The sequence below is a fragment of the Leptonotus elevatus genome, chromosome 4, assembly GCF_054856555.1.
Source record: "Leptonotus elevatus isolate MCC_2025b chromosome 4, RoL_Lele_1.0, whole genome shotgun sequence".
NCBI classification, from domain to species: Eukaryota; Metazoa; Chordata; class Actinopteri; order Syngnathiformes; family Syngnathidae; genus Leptonotus; species Leptonotus elevatus.
This window is the reverse complement of record NC_141242.1, coordinates 2,778,298-2,794,777: the sequence shown is the minus strand read 5'-3', so window position 1 is coordinate 2,794,777 and position 16,480 is coordinate 2,778,298. Positions and strand designations below refer to the sequence as shown.

At 42.0% G+C, this 16,480-nt stretch overlaps 1 protein-coding gene across 1 annotated transcript; it reads right to left on the bottom strand.

Moving 5' to 3' along the window:
- Positions 1 to 5,343: 5,343 nt before the first annotated feature.
- oaz2a (ornithine decarboxylase antizyme 2a) lies at positions 5,344 to 15,255 on the bottom strand. Its single transcript, XM_086072696.1, is given in 6 exon segments — positions 5,344 to 6,222; positions 7,605 to 7,690; positions 8,263 to 8,435; positions 10,493 to 10,573; positions 10,575 to 10,641; positions 15,248 to 15,255. Coding segments are annotated over 6 exon segments (549 nt in total). The 3' UTR covers positions 5,344 to 6,088.
- Positions 15,256 to 16,480: the final 1,225 nt, after the last annotated feature.

Below are 16,480 nucleotides of genomic sequence, written 5' to 3'. Positions count from 1 at the left end.
TAACATAACAATTGGGGGGGAAATAATCAGTCATTAATTTTTTATTCAAAATTTGATGCTTGAAAAATAAAAACATGCCATCAGACTTTTAATTCACATTTAGGTTGTTGATTTTCTATTTTACACTGAGTTTTTAGAGTTGTTTTTGTTTTTTAATACATCCATTATCCGTACTACTTATGCTGCATTCGAGGATGGTCGGAAGTCGGACTTTTCCGAGTTCAAACCAGGAAGTGTGTAAACCCCGACTTCACTGACGGACTACAATGTGACGTCACTCAACAAAGGCGACCCCTTTAGAAACACAGTCAGCGAATGGTAAAACACAATTTACTCGAGTATAAAACTCGATGGCTTTCTTCATTCGTAAATATTCGACGTAACACAACATACGTGGCAGTATGAACGATGAACAACTGAACTGTATGAAATGCTGTGTTTACTCCCGCCTCGAACGCTTTTAGGTCGTAACTGGGAAAAACAATCTGATCATTCAGACTTCCGACCAACCTCGAATGCAGCATTATCCTCACGAGGCTCGCGGGGGTGCTGGAGCATTATGACACATTTAAAAAGTACCTTTTTTTTTTTTGAAGCATCTGAATTAATTTGAAACTGAATATTTTAACCACTTTACTTTGAATTATATTTTAACATTGAAAATAATTAAGAGGCAAAAAGTTAAGATTGTGAACAAATAAAAAGCTGCAGGTTATGGAGGTGCCACTAGAGGGCGCTACTGCACATACATTGCTGCATACTTCGGTCACTTGTCCAGTTGTGCTCATCAAACTTGACAAATTAGTAGCAATATGGACGAATATATGACTGACCACGCAGTAATTTATATTTGGGTGTAGTGGTCAGCTGAAGACGTTTGATACCACATTATTGTGCACTTTTTGATGGCTTTAAACCTTTTTTTGGGGGGGGGGGGGGTCATACATCTAGCTGGGAAGTGCGTGGTCCCCCTTCTATCTGCCCCCCCCCAAGGACGATTTTTGGGGACTTCAAAAACATCGACTGCGTGTCATCTTGACTTTGACGTGCACGTTGCGTGCGCAGTATATTTTCCGAGCCGGCCACGAGAAGTTCGCACATTAACAGCGTTACAAGAAGAGGAGATTAAAAGCTAAAAGTGTGTCACGGGCCGCGGCCCTAAAAGTGAGGCAGATGGCCTTCACGCATCCTGCACAGATTGCGTAACAACACACACACTTGAGCTGTTACGACACACTCGTCCTTCCCGATTTGTGTTGCTTTCGTTCACTCAAAGAAGTCTTTCATTGCGGCTTGATTAGCAAACAACTACCCGTTTATCATAGTGTGCGCGTCCTCATCAAAAGGTCGCATGCAAACTCCATACAGCCCGGATTCGAACCCAGAACCTTTCTCATGTGAAGCAGGCATGACAATCACTACTGCAGGGGTGGAGCTACGTGGTGGCCAGGGCCACCCCGCATCACTATTTAGTAGGGGTGGGAATCTTTGAATGTCTCACGATTCGATTCCGATTTTTGGGCCTGCGATTCGATTCAGAATCGATTTTCGATTGTGAACGATTTTTGATTCAAAATGACTTGATTGACACTGATTTTTGCTTCAATCTATAGATGTGCAAGGAATTATAATGATCTACTCCAGTCTGACTCGCTAATGCTAATTAGCGCGCTACTCGCGGCACTTTTATCACTCAAAAGAACGGCTTCACACTGCAAAAAAAAACAACATTTACTGGAATAACGTGATCGTGACTTTTTCCTTCTCCTCTCTAATGTGGCTACAACTTAACAGTTTATCAGAACACGCGGAACCACACTGCCCCTAGGTGGCCAAATCGGGTACAACATGAACAGCGCTCCAAATACAGGCACACACAAACACAGGCAAGACAGCATAAAATAATTTAAATAAAATCGATTGTGGGACATTTAAAATCGATTCTGAATCGTACTAAATGAGAATTGATTTTTTGGCACACCCCTACTATTTAGCCATATCTAACCCATATATAGGGGAAGATTTTAATACGCTACATACCTGTTAATGTTTTTAATAAGGAAAACTGCATAGAATGTAAATGCTTTACAATTTTTGCCACATTTGGGGGGAGGGGGGTGGCAAATCCAGGTCCAGAAAGTAAAATCTCGGTCACAGTTTGGCTTTAGCTTCAGGAGCTAACTAGCTAGCATCAGGGGCTAAAGCCAAACTGTGGCAGGGTTTTTACTTTCTGAACCTGGATTTGCCACCTCCGTTTTTTGTTTGTTTTTTAACTTTAACTGAATGGACATTGTGCTGCTCCTTCTGTTGCATGCACCTTGGCCACCTGGGGGCAGCATAATAAAGACATACATGAAAGAGAAGGTCACGATTGCTCATTAAGATGCAGTAAAATGAGCCGTTCTTCGCAGAGGATAAAGATGAAGTGTTTTGTCTTCAGCCATTTGTGCTGCTGGTTGATTGGTCGAAAGTTAGCTACTGATACAGAGGCCATTTTGTACATCTGAATGTCACATCTTAAATAAAAATATATATTTTTAAAACACTCATTGAGTGCGCTCTTTCAAAAGCATATGATAAGAATGAGTCTTTTATTTTTCAGCACTTGATGTTGGCAAACACGAGGGCACGCTTCCCGACTTTCGCTTTCTGAGAAACGCGGACGGACGCGGCCATCCATCATCCTCCCATGTGACCTGAATTTACATAAAAGTCTGAAGCAGATTAAGGCGGCGAGAGGACGACGGCGAGCGCTCGCTTCTCAGTCGTGCGGATTAACCGAGCGACGCGGCTTGAAGGCCTTCGTGGGTTCAAGTCGCTGCTAAAGCCGCTCGCTCGCCCGCCCGCCGTCAGCGGAGAGAATTTGGTGTCACTTCTCAGTAAGGGAGACGAGAGACGCACTTAGCTCGCCTTCTGCAGAAGAAAATGTTGATTGAAGGTCCGAGGATTAACTCATGAGTCGGATGTCAAACACGTCACATTTAAAAAATAATAAAAAAATATGTAACAATATTAACCTTGAATCAAGTGAAGTTGAAGCATTGTGAAAAAAAGTTTAATATCAATGCTAAAGTGGTAAATGAAATTGTATACATCAAAAGCAGTACTCGGTAGCGGCGAGTACTCAAGAGTTAAAAAAGTAGTACATTTGTTTTCCCTCAAGTTACGACTAATTGCATTTTCTTCTAATGTCATTTCTTGTATATCAGACGAGAAAAGTCAACATTTTGCTCATGAATCATGACCATTCGTGAAATGAAGACGTTTAAGATAAAATCTAAATTTTCTCATGACTTTTTTTCCTGTAATATATTTTTGAGTAAAAATATTTTCATGTAAAATACAAAAATTGACTTTGTAATGTCATTTTCTCATAAACTCACATCTTTAGTATTATGACTAATCCTTTTTCATAGTATGACATTTTTCATTCAAAATGTGCTATCACGAAAAATATTTTCACGTATCACTCTTAAAATGACATTTTGTTAAATTCTGTGCATGCATTTTATTATTTTGCCGTCATACATTTCTTTTAAACCTCCATCTTGACTTTAAAACATTTTTTTTTTACATTTTAAAATCACTTTTTCTTGTAAATGTTTTTATTTTTGTCAGATTACTCTAATATTTTGTCATTTCCAATTAAGTTGTTTAACATGTAAATAAACCAAATATTGATATAATTGTATTCTATTCAATGTCATATTAGAGACAAAGTTGTCATTCTGAGAAATGTCCCGACATTACCAGAATAAAACCACAATCAAGAATGAATCGGAGAAAAAAAAGTTGTGAAAAAAAAAGTCATTAAAAGAATAATTATTTGATTGACATTAGCAAATTATTTGAATAAGACTGTCCCTTTTTTTTTTCCCATCATGCTCATCTGCTTGGTTCTGCCTAACACAAAAGCTTCTTGTCTTTTTTTTTTTTTATGGCGTCCGCTTTTTTTTAACAGCATTTTGCTTGTAGCTCTTTGACCTTCTCAATGAAAACATCAAACACACCAAAAGCAATAACATTTTTGAACTTTTTATTTGGTTGTCTTTTTTTTTGTTCAACAAATCATTTTCCCCGCCGCAAGAGCCACGTTTCTCCTCCACAGCGTACAAAGTGTGGATTGCCCTCTGATGTCACCGGGAAACAAAACAATAAATAGCTCTCAACTATGTCAATATAGAGAAATATACATACATAGAAAATAGACTTTGGAGAGAAAATGCATAATATTGATTCGACCTGCAAGAGGCTTCAAAAACAAAAGATGCCCCCCCCCCCCCCACACACACACACAAAGCCAAGATAAAAGCTTCTTTGGCGTCGAGTTCAAAGTGCTAAATTACAAAAAAATAATAATAAGAATTCAAGATAGCTCCTAAACCAGCTTGCATATATTCGTAATACCCTGAAGTGTTCTTCCTGCGCGCGCACCTTCGGGGGGTTAAAAAGCATGAACACGTTCCACCAGAAGACTTAAAAAGGAGCAAACATGAGTGAGGCACAAACGGTCCAGGCAGACTCGGCTTGACCGACCAATGACTGACGACATAAAATGATGACGTGGCTAGAAAGATGCACCAATATTAAAGGACACTTTTCTTTTTTTAATTAAAACTCAACATGGGAACTTATTTTAATTTATTTTATTATTATGAAATAGGGTTTGACCAGCCACTGACTTCTCACATTCAATTAATTTTTAAATGACATTACATTTATCCATCCAGCCATTTTCCTGACCGCTTATTTTTTATTTAATTTTCACATTTATTTATTTTTAATTAAAATAAAAAATAAAAAATATTTTTTTTTAAATAATTTTTAATTTCTTTTTTTTTTAAATACATTTAAATTTACTTTTAAAATAATGATTTGACAGACTTTTTTTTAATTTTTTTTAATTAAAACTAAACATGGGAACCATTTTACTGACCTACCATCTTCCTCGTCCAAGAATTAAACCTGCCAATGACTTGACGAACTACATTTGAGTGACATGCAGCTTAACGGGGCTTGACCGGCCACCGACTTCTGTCACATTATTATTTTTTTTTATAATCCACAATGTTATCAGTTTCACTGACCAACCAAATTTGCTGATATCATTTAGACCAGCCAATGATTTCTGCTATCAGTTGATTGCACTTCCATCCACGGCGATGCCATCAAACCACAATCGTTGCGTGCACAAGTGGAAAAACAAACAAAAAAGAGAATCTACATTTAGAAATGTTGTCCTAAAATCCTCAATGTCGATGAATTCGACTGCTCAATCACTTCTGCTGAGTAATTGAGGTGCCCGGAGGCCATGTTAAAAATAAGACCTTGAAAACAAAACACTACAATCGTAACAGTTTTATTGACCCGCAAACAAGACCAGAATGACTCTTACATTAACCACCATGTCACGAAAAACAAGATCGGCCAACGACTTTTGGTGAACCACAACAACAAAAACGCGGCAATCCGGCATGTGACAAATGAAACATTTTCTTGGCCCTTGTTGATGTCACTGAACTAAAACCGGCCAATGACTTCTGCTGGACCAAAATGGCCGACACATGCCGGCAGTGAATGAGTTTAAAAAATATAATCATCTTGAAACCAAACATTTTCATTGACCATCAAACTTTGCTTGATGTCAATAAAGTGGAGCGGCCAATGACTTGGAATGAAAGTGACCCTTCGGTTGGAACGCGCACACGCACGCATCCCGCTCGACGTCGATGATCCGGCGCGGGGTCAATGACTTGAGAGCGGCGTGACGCGACGCGACGTGACCTTTTGTCCGATCGGCTTCGACGTGACCTCCGCGCTCGACTCAAAAGTTATTCAAAAGTCTCCAACAACGCGAGAGGAGGTCTCTTTCGCTTTGTCGAAGGTGCCAAGGAAAAAAAGGGAGAAAAAAAGGAGGGGGCGGGGGGGGTCTGTCATGTGACAACTTCGATGCTAGTGGCTCGGCTCGCAGTCCGAAAAAAAAAGGCCCTCAATCCCAAAGGCAAGCGGAAAAGGTGGTTTGGGGGGGGGGGGGGGGGCACAGGAGAGAAAAAAAAGGGGGGGGGTCAGGTGGGTGTTGAAAGTGGTCTCACTCCTCATCCGAGCTGCTGCCGATGTCCAGAGAGTAAAGCATGAAGGCCAAGTCGGGCCGGGCCGGAACCGAGGGGTCCCCCGGCTTCACCATCTCGAAGCCCATGTAGTGGAACGTCTTGATGATGGACACTAGTGGGGGGGGGGGGGGGGGGGCAGGCAAGAAGACCTTGAGCGGGTTTGCTTGGATCATTTGGGATTAGGGGAATTTAAGGGACGTTAGTACAATGGGGCCACCGACAGACCGATTAGCAAATCCTCTTCCATGTTAATCGGTGGTTTGGTTCAGTTATTATACTGCACAGTGATTGTCATTATACGGTTTCTATGCTCCCCGTTTATGCCTTTTTAATCATGATCTTTTTCTTGTTTGTAAACAACAGGCTGTCTTATTGTAGCGAGATGGTCGATCGGCAGGTGTGCAATAGTAAAAGGCCGATACCGATATTTCAAGCCGATATTCATTTGTAGTAAAAGAGAAAATATTTATATCAAAATAAAAAATAAAAAAATTAACTTTTTTTTAAATGCCATTAAGCATGTTTTTTTTTTTTTACTACTTTTTTGGAAGGTTTTTCTTTTAACTTATTTCAACATAAGGAATAGCTTTGTTTAAACATTATTAAACAAAAATTGCAATCGAGTCGTCAGCATGTGTTAAGCTCAATTAAAATCTAAGCAAGTAAATAGTAAACTACTTTATTAAAGATTATGTTGACACTGGGAACTCCCTACACGTTAAAAAATAAAAAAATACATATATATAAAGAAATTATGTTGACATTTTGAAAAACTAGTTACAGTAGAAAACTTTAGTCTACTCTTTAAAAAAATTTTTTTTTTTACTTATTTTTAATTTTAAAGTGGTAATTTACATAATTATATAAATGGAAAGTTACCTATGAGCGAAAAACGCATGCGAATTTAGGGTTTTCGTGATGGTTCGTAAAAGGTTTCAAAAGATCTTCACAGACGGTGAAAAATTGTTTGAAGATGTTAAAAATGTCTTTAGACAAGTATAAACTGTCTGTGAACATCTTACAAATCCTGATGAAAACCCAAATTTCGCTACACTCTAAAAACTATGGGTCAAAAATGGACCAATCCTCGACTTGGGTTGATTTGATTCAACTTTGAGTCAAGAAAAATTCTTTTGAGTGCAAAACAACTCATAAATATTGATTTTTTTTTTTTTTTACTTTGCTCGAAAAAAATGGTGTCATTTTGTATAAAACAAGGCAGAAAGTTGGGTCAAATGGACCCATGAAGTGGATCGGTCCATTTTTGATCCATAATTGGGTTACTTTTGACCCAACTGTTTTTAGAGTGTACGTTCGCAAGCATTCACCGCTCAGTGAGAGACCAACTTTATCGGCCTTCAGATTCGTAAAAAAGGCCGATGCCGATATTTGTCAAAGCGGCAAAATGATGGGCCCGACCGGTAATCGATCGCGTGCCCATTTGTTTACATTTGTCCAGTTCGATTGTTTGCGTACTATAAAGTCAAATCTTACGTCGATCCTCTCGGCCTTTGCTGAACCACAGGAAGACGGAGTTCACCTTCAGCTTCTCCTCTGCAAACTCCAGCAGGGCGGTAAGCCTGAGGACGTCACACACAGTCGGTCAGTGGACGATGGCGGGGTGGGGGCGAGGAGGGGGGGTGGGTGGGGTTCGCGTTGCTGATGACGCCGTTTTCCCTCTTTTACATAAGAGCTGCTAGCTCTTTACATAATATTGCAGTGCTAAGTGGCGCAGCCGACGTCTGATTGGCCGGCTGGCTTCTGCAGTCGCGGCGTTCAGGCCAAGACGGAGCAAGTGTCACATTGGAGGGGGGGTGGGTGGGGGGGGGCGAATGACTCCGCTCTTCATGCATCCCCATAAAGACCAACATTAACTAAAAAGTGTGTTTAATATTGTTTTAAGGCACTAACGTTATGTACTGTGCCAGAAAGTAGAAACCCTGCCGCAGTTTAGCTTTAGCCCCTGATGCTAGCTAGCTAGCTAGCTAGCTCCTTAGCAGGTAAACAAGCACCATGGGAGCTATCTAGCTAGCACCTGAGGCTAAAGCTAAACTGCGGCAGGGTTTCTACTTTCTGGACCTGCATTTGCCACCTCCGATTACGAGTCAACGTCTTCATTTGCGGTCGCGCTGAAAGTGCGAGTGAGGCTCACCCCTCTTTGCTTCCCTCGACCAGCGGGCCGGCAGGAATCTCCAGGAAGAGGCTATCCTCCGACACGGCCGTATCCCAGAAGGTCGAGCGTCGCTCGCTCAGCTGGTAGCGGAAGCGCAGCAGTGGCGGGTTCCCGTTCGCCTCCGTCGCCTGCGTCACGGTCAACTTCTCGTCCTGGAGGCGCCGGCGGGTAACAAGTCGGTCAGGCCGAGCCCCGGAGCATCAACCACGTAAGAAACATACTTGTGCATGTGCTGCTGTTTTGGTTAGCAAGATGGTCTTAACTCATTCACTCGCAGACATTTTCACTGAAGCAACCCCCCCTTCGCCGTTTTACTGGATTTTGACTGACACAACGTTGGGTTCTATTGCTATAAAAACATGGACGAAAAGAAAGATTAGAGTCTCTTCTGTTTCTGTTTTGCAGCAATTAGCATTAGAATATAGTTTCATCATTGACACTGTCAAAAATAGCTTTTTTGCAACATGGCCCTGGTTGATCTCTTATACTCTACTGCCACCTGCTGGCCATTTTTGTAATAACTACCATTGCTTTAAGTGACCTCTTCAGTTCAGAGGCTGCATCAAATCCTTCTGCATATAAAAATATATATATATAAAAATAAATAAATATTTTATATTTATATTTTAAATATTTCCATGGTCTCAAAAAAATAAAAATAAAATATATATATATATATATATATATATATATATATATATAATTTTTATTTTTTTATTTTTTTGAGACCATGGAAATATTTAAAATCAAAAGGTAAATGTTAGCATGCATGAAGTCAAATAGCAGTATTCGCGTTCATCACTATTTGAGGGAGATGTTTGAATAATAGCGGCAATGCATGACAAAATAATAAACAAGTTGATGTCTTTTTATTCCATTTTTTCATCCAACTGCTGTAAAAGCTGTATTATTTGGCTTTAGCCAACAATGCACCAAAATGTGTCAAATGACCAGGAACCTTCCACATTTGTGGCTGGGTGATTTTTATTGCTACGTATGCCGGCGCGACTGTTCCGCATCATTCTTTTGTTGTCTTTCAAGTTAAAGGCTGACTTTGATATTTCCTATCTGATGAAGCCGCGCCTTTCCATGACGGAGGACAATGAGTCAGTCATCTGTCCGATGCCGCCATCGCTATTCCCCGGGCACAGTCACATGTCGGGGTGCGACGACACATTGGTGTTCACACACAGTAAGCTTGTATTTGCTCGTGCTTGAAAGAGCTCATATTTAGCTTGCATAATTGAAGAAGAAGAATTTAAGGGAGGCACAAAACTGGGCACGAAGTTAAGAGAACGTTTGAAAAAAAATGTCAAATGCTTGAATGCAAAAAAAAAGGCACAATTATGGTAGAGTAATGCCCTTGCATGTGGGCAAGGCGAGCCATTCATTTTTGCATTGATGCCTGCTTATGACAATCAAGGATTAGGGATAGACCGATCATCGGCCGGGTTGATTATTGGCGGCGATATTCAGCATTTCGACGAATATCAGCCATTTTGAAGATTCTTTAAAAAAAAAAAAATTATGACTAACCTCAGTGAACCAATTAAAACAAAAATAATAATTTTCAGAGATGCTGCTGACCCTGGGAACTCTCTGCACCTTCTGTTTTTGTACGAAATTAAAACTAAGATAAGTACAAATTTAGTACTTAGTATTTTTGAAATACTTTATTTACTGTTTTCAAAAGTTTTTATTTAACTTTTGAAAACATGCTGCTGCCGCGGGGCGATCCCAGAACTTTGTTAGATTTTTTAACACAAAGATGTCTATTGACTAAGATTTTTTATTTCTCCTCCAATATTTTATGAACCCTGAAAGTTGTTCAATAAATGCTTTAATATTAAAATAATAATAATAATAATAATTATTATTATTATTATTAAAAGCTGGAGATTGTATTTCTCCAAATTTTGATACCAATATTTCCTTTTTAGTGAAAATGAATATCGGCTCCAAATATCGGTTATCAGCGTCCTTGACTACTAATAAATCGGTAGCGGCCCTGATTAAAACCATACCGGCCTATCCTCTTTCAAGGATTATATTTATGCTTGAATATGACACCTTTATACATTAAATACCCACCAATTCCATATCAACGCCCACGGAAATGCTTGATGTAAATGCCGCCATTTTAAATATCCACGGGAAAGTGCTAAAAGGGTTGTTGCCACAGTGTAAAAAAAAACAAAAACATGCTGACCTTGTGTAGTAGCGCGCCGAGAGCGTGATCCCTGACCGTCCCTCGCCCACCCGGGATCTTCAGCTGTGGGTGAGGGGCATCAGGAACACCACTGAGGCCCCGGCGGCTGAGGAACGGAGCCGGGAAGCCGCGCGCCCGCTAACCAGCAGCTGCACAGACACACGGACCGAAAACGGGAGACGCTCGTCAGGGCGCGTTCAAGACATTTCGGTTTGCTTTTCCTTTCGGTGTGTGGACGCGTGCGGCTTTCGTACTCGCGAAAGAGAAGAAATCAGGTTTTCCTTTCGCTGTGATTCGTTTGCACGTTGCGAGCAAAAAAAGCGTCTTCGCGCTGCTGGCTGGCGAGCTCAAGAGGAAAACAAACTTAACATTGAAAGAAAATGTCATCAAAGCTGTTGATTTAACGGAAAGCTCAAATGTGGTACAAGTCAGAACTTTTGCCAAGTGTACTGCGAAAAGGCCCAAAAGCACATTTGTTGTCGACGCCGAGCCAGAAAAAGGAAAAAACTCTGGGCTGAACTTGAAATTCAGGTCGAGTGGGCAAAATCCTCATCAATTCTTGCGCATTTCAACAAGTAGGCGTTCCCTTCTTGACAGATGACATCAGCGATTGGGGCGGAATCATCCCCACACCAAGCACACTTCTGAGAATAGCCCGCCGGGCTTTTTTTTTTTGCGAACGCGCCTCTTGAGTCGCGGCGGCGTTAAGAGACGCGAGCTGAGCGTGTTGGGGCCGACCGCGTCTGGCATGCGAGCGAACCGCTGAAATGCCAGGCCGTCAAACGCGCTCGTTTGCTAGAATGTTGACTCCAACGTCGACATTTGGAATTCTTCGATTCAGGCCGAGTTTGCCCTGCGATTGGCTGGCAACCAGTTCAGGGGCGTACCCCCGCCTACTGCCCGAAGCCAGCTGGGATAGGCTCCAGCAACCCCCGCGACCCTTGTGAGGACAAGCGGTACAGAAAATGGATGGATGGATGGATTCAGGCCGAGTTTGCCAGCTAGCTAGCTAGCTAGCTAGCTAGCAACGGAAAACAGAGCAGAAGTCGCCAGCCATTAACATCCTCTGGAGGCCAAAATACATTTAGGAGAAAATTAATTGGTTGTAAATAGGAGAGTCAGGCGATTAATTATTAATCGCATGACTTCAATAGTTAACTCACGATTAATTGCAAATTTGATATCTGTTCTAAATGTGCAATAAAATATTTGTATACTCATTGTTACATAAAAGTGTGGGGGGGGGGAATCTTAAACAGAAATATGGCTGCATATTTTTGTCATTGTTACAGTAATTTCAGAATAATTCATCAAATATGCGAGTGTGATATTGAGGTCATTTTTGTGCCACTAGATGGCATAATTGCATTTGTAAGACTTTGGTGACAGCGCAGTGCATTTTTCCTTTCATATTAAAGCGCTATCTAATGTTTAACGTGAAGCAACTAAAAAAACTTGAACCCCCCCGTCTTCACAAATTATTACATTTATGACTGCTAAATTTTGACGTGGACGTGTCTGCTGCGTTGCGACTGGAATTCCCGCAGTGCAGGCTTTACAAGTAAGAGGCGGCCGTTAATCGCACGTTTAAAAAAAAAAAAAAGAAAAAAAATGAGTGGTGTTAAAGGAACTTTCAATTAACGCACTCATTTTGACAAAGTAAAGTGTAATATTGTGATTGTGGAATATGAATTAAGCAGTTAAAGCGTACATGTTTTTTCCTCAATCTCAAGGGGCGGCCATTTTGACACGTGCTATCACTGAAAATGACATCACAGTTATTCAGGGCTCAGATAACGACCACTCACAGCTCGGCTTGCGAACGTCACATGACCCGGACCCAGAAATCAGGTGACCTGCCATTTTCAGAGTCAAAATGGTCGAATGTTTGTATTGAACACATTTTGTATTGATATTGATCACGTGTCTGTCTAGTCCAATACATAATAAATGATCATCTCGCCCTCATTTTCTTTTAAAAAGTCGGCCATGATGGTGATACTGGGACAGCAACACATTTTTGGAGGTAGTATTTAGTGCAAAAAGACTAACTGCTGTTGATTTGCCCTCTCGGTGATCAACGTTGATGAAGACGCACTGGAGACAAACGAATCGGATAAGACAGACGGACGGACAGGACGCAGATGGAGGAAGCGATAAAGACGACGCCTGCCAACGAGAGCTGCTTGGCTTTTCTTTTTTTTTCTCCCCCCCCCCCCCGACTGCCTAAACCTGATGTTAGTGCCAGCTTGTTGTGAAAGGCAACACTGTGACATTTCAAGCGGCCTGGCATCCCGCAACCGCCCGAACTCAATAGGTGACGAGGTCATTCTAAAAACAGAATATAGGTTATGTTTTTAAAAAGGAGGTCATACTTTTTTTTGCAAGGCGATATTTCAAGATGGCGGGACGCGCGACAGGAGCGCGAATGTGACGGCGGAACACCGCCCGCCCTTCCTGGCGTCGCTGAGACAAGAATCGGATGAGTTGTTTTAAAAAAAAAAATTTTAAAAAAGGGGGGGGGGGGTGAACGTCGAGGTGTTTGGAGGACAGCCAAGAGACACACGGGGAACAAAACATCCCCAGAGAAGACCGGAAAACGTTTCAAACAACACAATGGGCCGCTTAGGAACAAGCGTGTCAAACAAACGAAAGCCGCTAACTTGGCAGGTGCGCCGGAAGAGGGCGAGCAGCGAGGATGCCACGTTTGAAGTCTGTTGGAATTCAAGAGCCTCCTTCTCGCATCAGGACAGCACGGTGACATTTACTCAAACTTGAAGGAGCTGACATTGAAAAGAAAAAATTTGCGCCCTAAAAAGACAAAGAATGCACAGTGCAAAAACACGATCACGCGGGTTTTAAAGCATTTACACTTGAGGCCGACTTCCGTTAACAGCGGATTCCATTTACGGGCAGCACAACAGCTAAATGCTGATTCACCATGTTTGCTTTGAACTGTGTGGGCTCCACAAAATGGCCCAATTCTGCTGACATCAGAAGTCAGAACACGACTAGGTTTTTATTACTCAATATTTCTTTGACATTTTCAGGACATTTACAGCGCAGTAGCACAATTTAAAAAAATCGATTTTACAGCCGACTGGCAAGCCAGTAGTGAGGTTTCCATGCACCCATTTTTTAATCGCATTTTCAAGAAATGCAAAAATAAAACTGAATGGAAACACTAGAAATTCGAAAAATTTGCACACAAAAAAGTTTTTACGCACCGAAAAAAGGAAAATGCAAATTTTGGCTATGGAAAGGTTGACAAGACCGGATACACGTCGCACGTTTTGACCGGATATTACGTCACGCGTACGTTGATAAAGTCAGGTATGTTTGGTGGGACGACGAAACGGAAATATTTTTGGAATTCATTAAAGAGGAGAATATTAATGCAATTAGAAGACGTCATCGCAAGGTGCAGTTGCTTCCTGTTGTTGTTGTTCTTCTTTAAAATGACTGGTGGATCATCACATCTCTATGGTGTATAGCGCCACCTACAGCGGCGGAGTCCAATCTCAATATACGCAAAAGAAGAACAGATGGAAACGCGCAGAAGTCGCATTTTCACAAAATGGGCTTAAAAAATGAGAAACAATTGGATGGAAACCCGACTAGTGTAAAGCCTTTAGAGACTTCAATGTGTAAACAATCTCTTTTGTGTACACAAAATCTGAGTGGCGACTCGAGGCTCTTAACACAATTAGCTGATTGTTTTAAAATTGGTGTCCCTTTTTCTTTTATTTCTATGGACCTTATTTGTGTCTGCAAGAAATAAAGAATTGAATAAAGCGGCATTTGAGGACATCGCCTTCAAAATGTCGATTTGTTTGAAGCGATGTCAAGGCCAGCGGCTGAAAAAAAAAAAATCAGCAGTCAATGTTTGACGAGCCGACTTGCGCAAGTCTGCGAGTCGAAGTGGACGTGACGCGATCACGTCACGCGCGCTGAAACCCGACGGTCCGAACCATCCTGAACACAAACCAAAACAACAGGAAAACATCGACTTTGGACCGGCAGCCGATGCCAATGTTGCGCTCAACTGACCCAAAATCTCATTTCTTGGATAAACAATGCAAAGTGGCGCATTCCAAGATGGCAGCGGACGCAAGCGAGCCTTTGAAAGCAAGGCTAAAAGTAGACGACGCGCGTGGGTGGCCCCGCCTTAAAAGTGCAGGTTATTGTCTGAAGGCACGCACACACACACACACACACAACACGTCAAGACAGTAAACAGAAACTAAAGTGTGTCACGTCACAGGGTGTGTTTAATAACAGCTCGGGTCGCACGGACAGAACATGAGTCAACTCACGGTTACGTTTGAAAGGTTTGTTTTTCCAACAACACATGAAAGCGAAAGCACTTTTCACCTCCTGATCATTAACCAATTTAGTGCAACAATCCGTTTTGAGGAATCATATTTGATCGTCACGCCAACGGGAGCAAGTTCGGACGTTGGCATCAAGCGCTCAAAACGGTTCGGGCTAGCGCGACGGAAATTCTGAACCAGCGCCGATCGTATCCGGAAGATTCAGCAAAACGGTCAAGGAGAGCGCGTTTTGAGTGTGAACGAGCGCACGTGCGGTCAAGAGAAAAAAATGGCGGTTATGCAACGCAGGCCAGATGTCGGCCACTTGATTTGCATTTTTTTTGCTGACAAGCGCGAAAGCCATCAAATGTGTCACACGGCAAAAGCAGCGAGCGAGCGGCTCAAACGAGGGTTGCCTCGCCTTGCATTTCAAAAGATTTACCTCGACATCGTCGGCACGACGCACGGCAGCACAAAGACGCTGATTAATAACGACATTCGTTCACCCGTCTAAATTACGCTGGCACTCAACAAAATCTTTGAAAAGCTGAAAGGCAGCCGATTACCGTCAAAACCTAAAAAAATACCACCTATTATCCGTTGTACGAATGGTGGAACGCACCAACGAGCCACGATCGGAAAACTTCAAATAACATGAGGAGAATGACGTGGTGTATTGAACCAAACCACATCCATTCATTTCAGGCAAGTCTGCTAGCTTCATGCTAACAATTAGCGCAAACTGCCAAAAACAGGATAATGAAACGAGCGTTGATATTGTGCAGGTTACTCATAAACAACTGACGATTGAACACAAATAGTGACTAGTAAATAGTCATACATTAATTCTACTCTGTGATAAACAACTACAGTGGTGCCTTGAGATATGAATGACCTGACTTTGCTTTGACTTGCGAGTGCAAAATTTGTAATTCGATGGTGGCAAATCCAGGTCCGGAAAATAAAAAAACTGCCACAGTTTGGCTTTGGCCACTGATGGTAGTAGCTAGCTAGCTAGCTCCCGAGCAAGTAAATGAGCACCAATGGAGCTAGCTAGCTAGCACCTGGGGCTAAATGCCACAGTTTGGCTTTAGCCCCGGATGGTAGTAGCTAGCTAGCTAGCTCCCGAGCAAGTAAATGAGCACCAATGGAGCTAGCTAGCTAGCACCTGGGGCTAAATGCCACAGTTTGGCTTTAGCCCCGGATGGTAGTAGCTAGCTAGCTAGCTAGCTCCCGAGCAAGTAAATGAGCACCAATGGAGCTAGCTAGCTAGCACCTGGGGCTAAATGCCACAGTTTGGCTTTAGCCCCGGATGGTAGTAGCTAGCTAGCTAGCTAGCTCCCGAGCAAGTAAATGAGCACCAATGGAGCTAGCTAGCTAGCACCTGGGGTTAAAGCCAAACTGTGGCAGGGTTTCTACTTTCTGGGTCTGGATTTGCCACCTCTGATGCTGTGCACTGTACAGACACACACACACACGTTTATGAACATGACAGCCACACGGCTTACGTATATGTGCGGTTTTGTGTCTTTTTGTCTTGTTTACATGCTATTCGTTGTTTACTATTGTTTAGTAGCTCCCTAGCTAGCTCCCATGGTTCTCGTTTACCTGCTAGGGAGCTAGCTAGCTAGATAGAATGATAGCATCAGGGGCTAAAGCCAGACTGTGGCAGGGT